General features: G+C 36.1%; 2 protein-coding genes and 1 long non-coding RNA gene across 3 annotated transcripts; all 3 read right to left on the bottom strand.

Moving 5' to 3' along the window:
* Positions 1–1,189: 1,189 nt before the first annotated feature.
* LOC109206959 lies at positions 1,190–2,144 on the bottom strand. Its single transcript, XR_002064930.1, has 3 exons — positions 2,098–2,144; positions 1,952–1,997; positions 1,190–1,479 (listed from the first exon to the last, which is right to left on the bottom strand). It is a non-coding gene; the product is annotated as an uncharacterized LOC109206959 (long non-coding RNA).
* A 1,674-nt stretch (positions 2,145–3,818) lies between these two features.
* On the bottom strand, positions 3,819–4,895 carry LOC109206956. The gene is made up of 2 exons (XM_019369834.1): positions 4,239–4,895; positions 3,819–4,118 (listed from the first exon to the last, which is right to left on the bottom strand). The coding sequence occupies exons 1-2, from the start codon at positions 4,893–4,895 to the stop codon at positions 3,819–3,821; spliced, it is 957 nt and encodes a 318-aa protein (XP_019225379.1).
* A 2,223-nt stretch (positions 4,896–7,118) lies between these two features.
* Positions 7,119–12,145, bottom strand: LOC109206958. Its single transcript, XM_019369835.1, has 2 exons — positions 12,058–12,145; positions 7,119–7,924 (listed from the first exon to the last, which is right to left on the bottom strand). The coding sequence occupies exons 1-2, from the start codon at positions 12,143–12,145 to the stop codon at positions 7,119–7,121; spliced, it is 894 nt and encodes a 297-aa protein (XP_019225380.1).
* Between the last annotated feature and the right edge of the window lie 1,436 nt (positions 12,146–13,581).

Here is a 13,581-nt window from a genome sequence, read left to right on the forward strand (position 1 = left end):
AAGCCGAATATGTAGCAGCAACATATGTACCTGTCATGCTATTTGGTTAAGAAGATTGTTGAAGGAACTCAATCTGCCGCAAATTGAAGCTACAGAGATTTGTATTGATAACAAATCCGCACAGGCACTCGCGAAGAATCCAGTGTATCATGATCGAAGCAAGCATATTGATACAAGGTATCACTTCTTCAGAGAATGCATTGCCAAGAAGGAAGTTGAGCTCAAGTATGTGAAATCTCATGATCAAGTTGCGGATATTTTTACCAAACCTTTCAAGTTTGAAGATTTTCAGAGATTGAGATCAAGTCCTTGAGTGAAGAAGAAAAATCAAAATTAAGGGAGAGATTTGTGGAGTCCCCAAATAAAAGAAACAAAAAGGATAAAGAAAGAATAAATATTATTGGCTAAACAAAAGGCAAGTTAGGCGGATCTATCAAATTGGTTTTGTAACATATTTGGTTTTAGATTTGCAAATTGCAATATGCAACTTGCATATGAAATCCAATCTCCTGATTGGTTCTATGGGCGGTCATTCACTCCTATAAATAGGAGCTTTGTTCGTTCATCCACTCACACCAAAATCAAAGAGCGAATAGAGCATAGAGAGATTAATCCACAGATTGTCTGTGAGATAAATAGTGTTTGTGAGTACTATTATTGTGAGGTGTTTAAAATAAAGAATGTTATATCTTTCAAAGTTGTAGTAGTCTCTTGATACTACTAAATTGTAATATTATTGTGATAATATTGCTCCGCTCGGGTATTGTATTTTGCCCTGTTAAAAGATTTGGTGTCGTTGTTACTCTCTTGTGTTATTGTTATTTAACGTGGATATTATTTCTGGGCGGGATTATTATTTTTATTCCCAACATAGATACGTAAATAAGGTGTAGTTACACACATCTACCTGTAAATTACTCTTTAGATGGTATGGTGTCGTCGAACATATGTGGAGTACTATCATTTTTGGATCGTTATTTATTCTCATCATGCTGGGAAATCCAAATAAAGAGATGTTGTTTAACGGGATTATTGTTGTAACTGGACAAACTAAACATAAGGGTCAGTTATATGAAATTATGAACCATATAGTATATTATTTTGTCTTTTAAGACAAACTAGAGTTCTCTAAAACAAAGATATAAGATAGATGCACATTCTCTAGGTAATCGATTAACTAATTATACATATTTCATGAATTTCCTAATGTGAATATATGTCTAATAATAAAAAACTAATAGTCCTATGGAAAGTACATAGTATTGTAGCTCCGCTCCTGTGAGACATACATGTAATTCCCTATATTCAAATTACTACACTGCTAATGCTGCTACCACTACCACTCGCTACTCTAATATGTTGTAGCTGTTGTCGTTGCTGTTATTGTTGGCGCTCTTACTGTTGCTGCTGATCTTGCTAGTGCTGCTCTTGTTGTTGCTGCTGCTGCAGCTGATCAATGATTCAATGGAATTCAAGCAACTGCATTAAACTTAATAATTCTTAAAATCGAAACGTAAGATTTAAACAAATTATAGATAAATACTCTACGTCCTCGAACATTTAAAGCTAAATACTTAATGTTTAAACGATAGAATCTCCAACTTAAAGATTTTGTGCATAAATCCGAACATTCAAAGCTAGCTGTTTGATGTTTAGACATAGCATGATACTCTTTCCAAAACTACAGTATATAAAGATGGCTTACAATAAGTATTTTACAAAAATTGAACACTGAAATTGATAAAATTATAATTTGAACCACTCTTTGCAAACTAGAAAAAGGGGATTCTATCCCCTTTATTAAATGTTGAAACGACGACTTACTCTAGCAGAAGAAAAAAATGCTTTATGGATCTGAAAGATTAAGAAGAGTGAATTTTAAAAGATTTTTTATGGCATCAATTTTTATTTTTTCATGTGTTACAATATTTATAAACAAACTTGTAGATACCATTATATCTGGAAGGGAGATCGTTCAAGCAGCAACGCTCCATTACCTAAGCATATTGACACTTATAAGTGTAAGAACCAATTAAAGAATAAAAGAATAGAATACTAATCAAATACAAAAGGCTATTAATGAAGAAAAGAACTAACAATTTGGTGACTCATTGATTCAATTTGGATGAAACCTTTTACGGGATCCAACCGTATTAGAAATATCAACTCCTCTATTTCTTCAAACTCTTAAGAGAATACTCTCCGGTAACAATTGATGTGGAAATGTTTGACTTGGCACAAAATTTAACAAAGAAATAAAAATTTTGAAATTAGTAGTATAAAACAAAGGTGGGATCTTTAGCGATTTGAATTTTGGACCCTTGCTAGAGAGAGGAATATTTAATTTGTTTATATTTGACATATATCAGGCTGTGAGTGCTGCTACACTGACTTTACCCTCTAAATCGGATAACAATTGAATTTGTAAATGAGTTTAAGGATACGTGGATCTAATTGACACAAAGCGATAAACTAGAATTGCAATTGAAATGAACAATGATAAAGTAAATTCAAACCGCAGAACTTGAACAGATACAGTCTTGGAAAGTCAATCACACTTGAACTAGATGCAGCTGGATCAATATCAAGATATAGAAGAACATGAGCTTAAAGAAAGAAATTAATAATATACTGCTTTGGAATGTGTGTTACCATGTCCTTTACAAGTAATCAGACCTCCCTTTATATAGTAGGGGAGTCCTACATTAGGTACAACTCTATAAAAGATAAAAAATCCCCTAATTAACTGATTGCTGATCTCACGTAGACTTATGATGAGATCTCCGCCGTGATATTTAATTTTCGCCATTTTAAGCCTAATTGAGCTACGGACCTCCAAAATACAATCCGGACCACTAAGCTCAAAATCATCCAATGGCGCTAACGGAATCGACGGAACTCTATTTCGGAGTCGTCTTTACACTGTTCCGACTACGGTCCAAATTCTAAGACTTAAGCCTCCGTTTAGGGACTAAGTGTCCCAAAACACTCCGAAACTCAAAACGGACGATCCCAGGGGAAGTAGTTAACAGGGGATTGGGGCTTTAATTCTCAAAACGACCGGCCGTATCGTTACAGTAGGGGTGGTTTGGGGGAGGGGTGGGTGGGTGTGCGTTGGTGGGGATGGGGAATATGGTAGAGAAGGTTGAAAAGAGTTTTGGAAAATGTTTTCTCTTATTTTGATAAGGAAAATATTTTCCTCCAATTGGAGGAAAATGAGTTCATGAGGCAAATATTTTTCAAAATATTTAAACCAACCAAACATGGGAAAATTAGAAAATATTTTCTTTCATACCAAACACACTTCTAGTGTATTTCATAACAATTTATCAAAATGATATTAAGTGTTAAACATAGCAACACCATGAAACTTCTTTGAACAAATTAACACAATCTAGGTTAAGCAACTTTTTTTTTTTTTTGTCGAACAAAAAGATCTTATTTATCACTTATCAAAATTTACATCTCAGAAATACAATTAGACTTCTCTCTAAATGTCCATTCTATCTCTTATATACAAATCTCAACTATACATTTTCTCTATAAATTTTTTCTATCCAATCTTTCTCTCTGCTTGTGTGTCTTCTCCTCAATGCTTCAAGTGCTTTATGCTTGCAATCTTGCTTTATCTGACTGCATAGCTGCCCAGGTCGTATCACCTTATGTTCCCAGAGTGCTAAGTTCCTTGCTCTCCATATGGTATAAACTACAGCTGCTAGTATGGCCAACACAATTGCCCTGCATATTTTACCTTTAACTTGTTTGGTCATTCTTCTGCCTAACCCTCGCAGCTCCATATTCCTGATGTCTATGTTTATCTATCTCAGAGTGTCTTCCATACACCTCCTCGCAAGTGGACATTCGAAGAACAAATGAGCAACTGTTTCTTCTGCAGCTCCACATATCTCACATAAGCTGTCTTTGCTAATTCCCATATGTTTCAGTCTATCTTTCGTCAAGAGTCTGTTATGTGCTACTAACCAACAGATTAGGTTGTGTTTAGGCATGTTCATCTTATTCCATACCCACCCTCGCCAAGGCCGGTCTTCCATAGCCCCTTTCTTCCAGCTATAGCCATTATTTAGTGTATAAACTCCATTAGTAGTTAGCCAATGATTCTGTGTGTATCCATCAGCAAACTTATCTCTTATTGTACAAATTTTCCTCCATTACCAGCTACAATCTATAGGAGGTTTGTACTGCCACCAGTCTCTCCCTTTTAAGTAAACATGGTTTACCCATCTGACCCACATATTATCTGTTTTGGCTGCTATGTTCCAGACATACTTTGCTATAACTGCTTCATTCCAGGCAGCAGTATCATGTACCCCTAAGCCTCCATGTCTTTTTGTCCTGCATACCAAGTCCCATGCTGCCAGAGATGACTTATTAGTGTGGACTTTCCCATCCGACAAGAAACTCATACATACTCCTATAATGCTTTTAATCACTTTCTTAGGCAAAACAAAGATGGATGCCCAGTAAGAGTGTATGTGCATTAGTACTGCATTTACCAGTAAAACTCTCCCTGCATATGATAAGTTTCTTGTCCCCCAGCATTTTATCTTCATTGTCATCTTATCCACTAAGATTTCACAATCCAGTGCTACAAGTTTCTTTGATGATATAGGTACCCCAAGATATCTGAAAGGTAGGGATCCCCTCTTGTATCCTGTCAACTCACATAAGTCTTGCAAGCATTGTTCATCCATATTTGCAATGAAGATATCAGATTTTGCAGCATTTGTAGTAAGTACAGATGCATTTGAGAAGCTTTGTAGTCCTCTCAACATCAGTACTATAGCTTGGAGCTCCCCTTTGCAAAACAGTAATATATCATCTGCAAAGCAGAGATGATTTAGTTGCAGCCCCTTGCATTTTGTAAGAAAATCCATCTTGTTCAGCCACCATTCTCATGATTCGAGAAAAATACTCCATACATATTACAAACAACAGTGGGGATATTGGATCCACCTGTCTTACACCCCTCTTTCCTGCTATGCATCCATACATACCACCATTAATAGCTATTGTATATTGTGTAGTTGTAATGCACCTCATGATCCAGCTTATGAATTGGATTGGAAATTCAGTGCATACAACATTTCTTCCACAAATTCCCATCCACCGAGTCATAAGCCTTCTTGAGATCAATCTTTATAAGACAGCTCTTGGTAGTATTCTTCCTATCATAGAGCCTCACTAAGTCTTGACAAATTAGGATGTTTTGTGCAATGTATCTCCCTTCTACAAATGCACTTTGATTTTCTGAAATTATCCCAGCAGTACCTTCCTTAGTCTTTGACATAGCATCTTTAATATTATCTTGTAGACAGTGCTGCAGCAAGCTATTGGTCTGTCATCACCTACTGAATCTGCATGAGTTCCTTTTGGAATGAGTGTAATAACAGTATTATTCAGCACATGTAACAGTTTCCCAGTCTTGAAAAATTCCGAAACTGCTGCAGTTACATCCCTTCCAGTTATTCTCCAACTGTCCTTGTAGAATTGACTCCCATATCCATCCGAACCAGGACTCTTATCCCCTGCAATTTCCCATAATGCTTGCTTTACTTCCTTCTCTGAATAAGGAACCACTAGCATTTTCCTATCTTCTTCAGACACCACAACCCCCTTCTTCACTAGACTTCTACACACATGATCTCTATCACCTTTACTTGTGCCTAGTAATGATGAATAGAACTCTGTAAATGTGTTTGCAATCTTCTCCATCTCTGTGATATTTTCTCCATAAGTATCCCTTACTGAGAAGATTCTGTTAGTGTTCCTCCTAGCCTTTATACAATTGTGAAAGAATCTTGTATTTTGATCACCTTGCACTGCCCATTGCATTTTACTCTTCTGCCTTAAGTACTGATATCTAGCATCTTCCCAGCTGCTATATGCTTGTGCTAATTCCTTTTCCTGCTTATGCAACTCATAATCCATAGGATTTGTCTGAATTCTAGCTTGACATGCTAGAAGTTCCATCTTTGCTTGATCTGCTCTCTTTTCAACTTCACTAAATCTGTCCCTGTTGATCTTCCATAGCACTTTCTTTAATCTATTCAACTTCCCCACTAGTTGATATTGCTTGCTTCCTGGTATCCCTTCTTGCCCGCCTTCCACTATTTTTTTAAGAAGTCTGGAGCCATACTCCACATATTAAAATATTTGAACTGCTTCTTCTTCCTGTTATCTCCTTTTTCCCAACTGATAATAGCAGGGCAATGGTCATACAACCCTTCTTCCATATAATGAACTGTGGAAGCAGGGAGTAGTGCTAGCCAATCACTATTAACTAGGACTCTATCAATCTTGCTCAGAACTTTATCATCCCCTTCTTGCTTGTTATTCCAAGTGAAATAAGCCCCAGTAGATTTTAAGTCATACAAATCACAATTCTCCACACACTTCTTAAAATCTCTTATACAGAAACAGGACTTCCAATCCTTTCCTCTTTATAGAGGACACAGTTGAAATCCCCCATTACACTCCAAGGTCCCTGAACCTGACTACATATTGTCCTTATCTCCTCCCATAGTTCTCTTCTGAGGGCTTGATCATTAAACACATACACCACAGTTATATACATCTTGTCATTTCTTCCTCTATGCTTAACCTGACAGTGAATTACTTGTGCAGTAACTGTGATTATGTCAACCTCATATATTTGAGGTTTCCATAACAACCAAATCCGACCCCTTGGATGTTTATGCAGGTTTGTGCTGAAAGACCACCCATTACAAAGATTAAGAGAGGCTTGTTGAGCCTTTGTTCTCTTAATCTTTGTCTCCAGGAGTCCAAATAAACCAGCCTTAATATTGTGCAGAAACAGGTTTACTTCTTTCTGCTTGGCTGACTTATTTAGACCCCTTACATTCCAGCACCCAATATTATCCATTAGGTAGGGGGTTTCCCCCACCCTTTCCAATGTTATGGCCCAAACTAGCTTGCTTATCTCCAGGGTTAGATGAGCTTGCTATGCTTCCATCTGCTTTAGTTGTCTCATCAGTGTTCTTTGCTAGTGCTGCATACGAGTTCCCAAGAGTTAGAGTCATCTCTCTTGCCCTTGTTAATGTACTGTGTTTCCCTTTCTTCTTTTGCTGCACCATCATCTATACCTCCTTTGCTCTGCCTTCTTCATTCCCTACCTTGCCTGTGTTATCCTTAGGCCTTTCCTGCTCTCCCTTGCCATCATTATGCTGATCATTCTGAATTTGCCTTTGTTTTTCCCTTTCTTCCTCCTTCTTTGTGTTTTTCCTGTAGTCTGATTGATCATGCCCAAACTTATTACATGTGGGGCAATTTACTGGCTTCCATTCATACATCACTCTTTGTTCTATTATCTTCCCATATTCATTTTCAAACATGATTGTTGATGGATATTGTTGATTGATTGATACCTCAACAAGTATCCTAGCAAATGTAAGTCTTTCCTTCTGTGATGTAGCACTATCTGCCTTTAATGGCTTTCCTACCATTACTGCAATCTTAGTAAGTGCACTCTTCCCCCAATATTTGATGTCCAACCCTATAAGCCTAATCCATATTGGAATCCTGTCAATTGTCTCCTTTTTCATATCAATATCCTGCTTCCAAGGTTTAATTCCTATTGGCTTTTTATCAAACATCTGGACTCCTTCCTCAACTGTTCTGTTTCTAGCTTCTTCAGATTGAAATCTCACATGGAAGACCCCCTTATTCACTACTGTAGCTTTGTCAATTCCTCTATATCCCCAAATTCTTTTGAAATAACCATCCATAACTACTAGAGGGGGATTAGATCCCAGCACATAGCAGATCACTGCTGATTTCCAGTACCCAACCTTATCCTTGATATCGTCAATTGTAATTTTTACATTTTGATACGTCAGTTCCTCACTACTCAAGTCAAAACCTTCAGTTTGAGGAATTGGCCCCACTACGTTACTCCATGAATGAACAGTTTATTGTGATTTTCCCGCCTCTGCTTCCACCATCGTATCTTCTTCTACCTTGTCCGCCCATGAGCTCTTCGCGCTACTCTGCATGTTGTTGTTTCCATTCCTAGTCACCAATTTGCATTGGCTTGGTGTCTGATCCGTCGTTCCTTTTGCTAAATCTAGCGGCACAATTCCTTGGAGTACATTAATACTCTTAGTTTTCTTCGCATCTGTAGATTGCGGTACATTTTGCTTTCCACCATTTGTGACATTGCTCTACCATTGAATTTTACTTTAATTTAATTCTCTCCCTAGAATGAAAATTTCCTCTCAGTGAAAGCTGATCATTGGGCAGGAAATCGAAAGCTAATCATGGTTAAGCAATTTTCCTATATCGTCAAATTCAAGTTTAGGAAGTTCCAAGTAAAATCTGTCATAGTTATAAAGATGTCCAATTGAGAATGGAAATATTAGTGTAAAAAATTTAGGGTGTTAACTAATACCTCTAAACAACTGAGAATCACCTCAAATTTTGTACACAAGTTCTAAATGACACGACAAATATATTCCAACTTCCGTAGTGACAATCCAAGCCCGATAACTCCAAAGCCAACTCCCGGTCAAACCTATGAACTTTTCAAACCTTCAAATTTTCAACTTTCGCCAAATAGTGCCAAAACCTTCTAGAAATATCTAAGTGCAAATCCGGGCATTCATCTAAGTCCAAAATCAGCATTCGTACCTAATGGAACTATAAAAACTCTGATCCAAGGTCAAATTTACAAAAGTTAAACTTGGTCAACCATTTCAACTTAAAGCTTCCAAATTGAGAATCATTCTTCCAAATAATTCCCAAACCTCTCAAGAACCAAAACCGACGATACCGACAAGTCATAATACACCATATAAAGCTACGCATAACCTCAAACTACCGAATAGAATGTAAATTCTCAAAATGACCGATCGGGTCGTTATACAAATCCTTATTCACACAATCATCCTTCACGGAGAACCTTTTTCACACCAAATGGTTCCCTGAGTATCTAAGAACTACTTTTACAAAGTTGACATTCCGTGTTTACACACAAAAGGAGCCTGTGAAATAATGAATTTTCATATCAAATTCTTTATTTCGGTGACATGTCTCCAGATTTTATTTAATGATTTTTAACTGGGTCATCTTCTCCATAATTCTAGCGTCAGGGATAGATCTAGACGTAATTGTCCATCTTTTTTATATATCAGGCATTGTATTATGTGCTTAATTCAATCAAAGATTGGATGTCCGTTTCGAACCTATATGACATGACCGATAAATAGATCCACCTTTGTCAAATATTTCATACATCACACTAGATAGATATCATATTCATGAAATACGATTCACTTTCAAGATGCCTTCGTGGCGAAATTGTAGACACACGACACTCAAAATCTCGTGCTAAATAGCGTGGAGGTTCGAGTCGTCACCTATCGATTTACGGGAATTCAATATTTTTTTTAAAAAAAATATTACAAATATTATATATGGATGAGGACCACAATCCCACAAAAATAGAACTTTGACATTTGCATTAAAATAGTGAGTAAATCAGATCTTTTATGGAGTAAATCAGATTATACTAAGTAAATCACATTATGTTTTAGTAAAGTTTGTAACAACTTTTGACCATAGAGCCCGATTCCTCTCCTATATACAGAGATATAATTTACCAATCATCCTCATTATCAACACAACTCAACCTGTCTATAAGAGTAACTCAACAAGAGATAGAATATGTACTAACAACTTCGGTTAAAGCGTAATAAACTTGACAATGAAATATACACCATGTAACAGTAACTTCAATTAAGCCACATAAGAGTAAACTCGACAATGGAAACTAGAGCATGAAATAATGACTACAATCTAAGAATATAAGAATGAATTCAACAACGAAAGATGTAATAAGTAATAACAACTTCTAATTAAATGAATAAAGTAACCTAAGAGTCTATACCGGTCAATTTTGCCACATATAAGCCAGGTACACGCTCATCATCTCATGTACACGTCTTACACATAATTCAAACAATTCTAACAGTGTTCCAATTCAAAAACGGGTTTGATAAACTTGCCTCAAAAGTGAGAAGTAACTTGTGGCTCAACTAAGAAAAGTCTTGTTGGGACTTGGTGGGGGAATTTTATGAGAGAAGAAGAGTTTTTGAGGTTTTCTTTTGCTAAAGAAGACCAAATTAGAGGAGGTTGTTAAGGATATCTTCACAAGGGTGATATATATCACCTTGGATAAGGATAAACAAAAGGTGGCTATCCAAAACAATAAATATCTAATGTATTTCATAATAATTTACCAAAATGATATTAAGTATTAAACATATCAACACCATGAAACTTCTTTGTACATATTACCACAATGTAGAGTAAGCAATTTTCCTATATCGTCAAATTGACATTTAGGAAGTGCGAAGTAAAATCTATCTTAGCTAGTTATAAAGATGGTCAACTAAGATTGCAAATATTAGTCTAAAAACTTTGGGGTGTTACAGGATATCTCTAAACAACTCGGAATCACCTCAAATTTTGCACACAAGTTTCAAATGACACAACAAACATATTCCAACTTCTAGAATAACAATCCGAGCCCGATAACTCCAAAGTCAACTCCCGGTCATACCTATGAACTCTTCAAACCTACAAAGTTCCAACTTTCACCAAATAGTGCCAAAACCTTCTAGAAATATCTAAGTGGGAATTCGGGCATATATCCAAGTCAAAAATCACCTTTCGGGCCAAACAGAACTATAACAACTCCGATTCGAGGTCATATTCACAAAAGTTAAACTTGGTCAACCCTCTCAACTTAAAGCTTCCAAATTGAGAATCATTCTTCCAAATCAATCCCGAACACCTCGAAAACCAAAACCGACATTAACACAAGTCATAATGCACCACATAAAGCTACTCATGACCTCAAACTACCAAACATAATATAAATTCTCAATATGACCGATCGGGTCATTACACAAATCCTTATTTACACAATCGTCCTTGACGGAGAACCTTTTACACACCAAATGGTTCCCTGAGTATCTAAGAACTACTTTTGCAAATTTGACATTCCGTGTTACAAAAGGAGCCTATGAAATAAAGAATTTTCATATCAAATTCTTTATTTCCGCGACATGTGTCAAGATTTTATTTAATTTTTTTAAGTTGGGTCACCTTCTCCCATAGTTCTAGCGTTAGGGATCGATCTAGACGTAATTGTCCATCTTTTTTATATATCAGGAATTTATTCTCTAGATAATTCAAATCGAAGCAATTGGATATCCATTTCGGACCTATATGACATGACTGATCAATAGATCCACCTTTGTCATATATTTCATGCATCACGCTAGATAGATATCATATTCACGAAATACGATTCATTTTCAAGATGTCTTGGTGGTGATAGGGTAGGCATGCAAGACTCAAAATCTCGTGCTAAATAGCGTGGAGGTTAAAGTCGTCACCTAAAAATTAGGGAATTCAACATTTTTTTTTAAAAAACATTACAAATATTATATATGGATGAGGACCACAATCCCACAAAAATAGAACTTTGACATTCGCATTAAAATAGTTAGTAAATCAGATCTTTTATGGAGCAAATCAGATTATACTAAATAGATCAGATTATGTTTTAGTAATGTTTGTAACAACTTGTGACCATAGAGCCCAATTCCTCTCCTATATATAGAGATATAATTTACCACTCATCTTCATTCTCAACACAACTCAGCTTATCTAGAACCTGCAGCGGAGATGAAGAGGGCTACGATAGTGAAGAGAACGTCGGTGAGAATGACAATAACAATGATGATGAAGACGATGACATCCAATTCCTTATGAATCTTCTTCATGGATGCTTCAACATTGAATCAATGAGTCACCATGTTTGTAAGTTCCTCTCTCTTTGCTTATGCTTTGGTTCTCATCATTGGTGTATCGATCGATGTGCCCTTATCCTTTATAAAATTCACACAAACACATGGAGTTTAATGAATTATATCTATTGAGTTGTTGTTTTCGTGGTGTGCATGTTTTGTGGTTTTGCTACAACAATAAAAGACGGAATGTTTGATTCACCTGGGAAGGCTACATCAATTTCCTTGTCTTCCTTTCTTCCGATGGTAGCCTTGAGCTCTCTCGTCTCTTGTTGCAAGCTTCGACCCATTGCATGTGGATCGTATTAATCCTTTAAAATATGATCAAAATTATTCGGGAGGTTCATTGGTATGTATTTAAGCAACAATGAATTGTTTGCTTATTAAATTTATTGAGTGTTTGGAGTAATATCCCACTCAACTTCTGACCCTCTAGTATTCCTCTTCCTCTCAGGTCTTCCACTAGCTTTGGCTAACCAAATATTAAGTTTGGGCACCTACAAAATCTCCCGGAGATGTACAAGTTACAGCTTAATCCTGAGCCTTCTTTGGGAGGAAGCATGAAAACTTCGAAGTAAGCACGTTTTCCAGTAGCAACCTTCATTTCTTGAATTGATCGTAAGGATAGAAGGATTGGGAAAAGACCCGTGAGAAGAACAACAGTGACATACCAACTTTAATATGGGAGTATGTGAAGAACAAAATAATAGATAGCTTATTAATTAGTTTATTTTATGAATGATTTAGACTTAGATAATCAGAATGAATTGATTTGTATAGGATGTACAAGAGAAGGTATTTTTTCTGGATATTAGCTTCAGCATGTAAGGTGTAAAGTGGTAGTGTAATCTGATTTTCAATTTATTCTGTTGATTGTTTTAAGTGAATTCCCACATTTGCATATGCTGTTTTCATTTGACACTTCACAATCTAAAGAGAGATTTATTGTAGACTTTTTTTTCGCATCTCTTTTACTATAGAATTCCCACATTAATTTTCAGTTTTCGTTCTCTGTTCTTATTTCTTTTGCAGCCTTTTTAACGTTTAGGGCTACTGCTTAGTTAAGGAATTTAAAGACATGGAAGGAACAAGTGTACGCATCAAATGATAAAAAAATAACTTTGCTAGTGAAATTGAAGTAAGATTTCACAGATCTAAACTTCCCTTTTAGTTTATAAACTTATAACTTTACTCAAAATATTTTTTTCGTTTATATTATCAATCCTTATATATATGTGATGAGATCATGGGAAATCTGGGGCATCCTTGCACAGAAAGTTACATCCTGTAATAGCAATTAGTTCTCCCCATGAGAGTGGTAGAGCCGGGAATAGGGGTTTAAAAATATACATAAGTACACACGATGTACTTATGTATATAAAATAAATTTTTGAACTTACTTAAACAGTATAATTTACTGGCGAAGGTTTGTCACCCTTTAACATAAGGTGGCTCTGTCGCTGCCCATGATTAAACAGCAATAGCCTGGTCTGCCCGTTTTAATGTGAGATATGCTTGCAAAAATCTCATTGTATTTTCTCCCATTTTCATCTTTCCGTCATATTCTTCAAGTATAAAGCTTGTGAACGAGTAGTCTATTGTCATACATCGACAATAAAATACTCCCTCGGGCCCGTTTTATCTATATTGAGAATCATTTAATGGCATCCCTCATGAGAGATACCAAATTAATAGTATGTTTGGCCAAGCTTCTTCAAGCTAAAAG

Source organism: Nicotiana attenuata, unplaced genomic scaffold (assembly GCF_001879085.1).
Source record: "Nicotiana attenuata strain UT unplaced genomic scaffold, NIATTr2, whole genome shotgun sequence".
Lineage (NCBI taxonomy): Eukaryota > Viridiplantae > Streptophyta > Magnoliopsida > Solanales > Solanaceae > Nicotiana > Nicotiana attenuata.

Coding starts and splice junctions, on each gene's coding strand:
- LOC109206956 (XM_019369834.1), bottom strand. CDS start 4,895: ATGGATTTTCTTACAAAATGCAAGGGGCTGCAACTAAATCATCTCTGC. Junction 4,119..4,238: donor ATAATATGTGGGTCAGATGG/GTAAACCATGTT, acceptor GGATACACACAG/AATCATTGGCTAACTACTAA.
- LOC109206958 (XM_019369835.1), bottom strand. CDS start 12,145: ATGGGTCGAAGCTTGCAACAAGAGACGAGAGAGCTCAAGGCTACCATC. Junction 7,925..12,057: donor AATTGATGTAGCCTTCCCAG/GTGAATCAAACA, acceptor GGAGTAACGTAG/TGGGGCCAATTCCTCAAACT.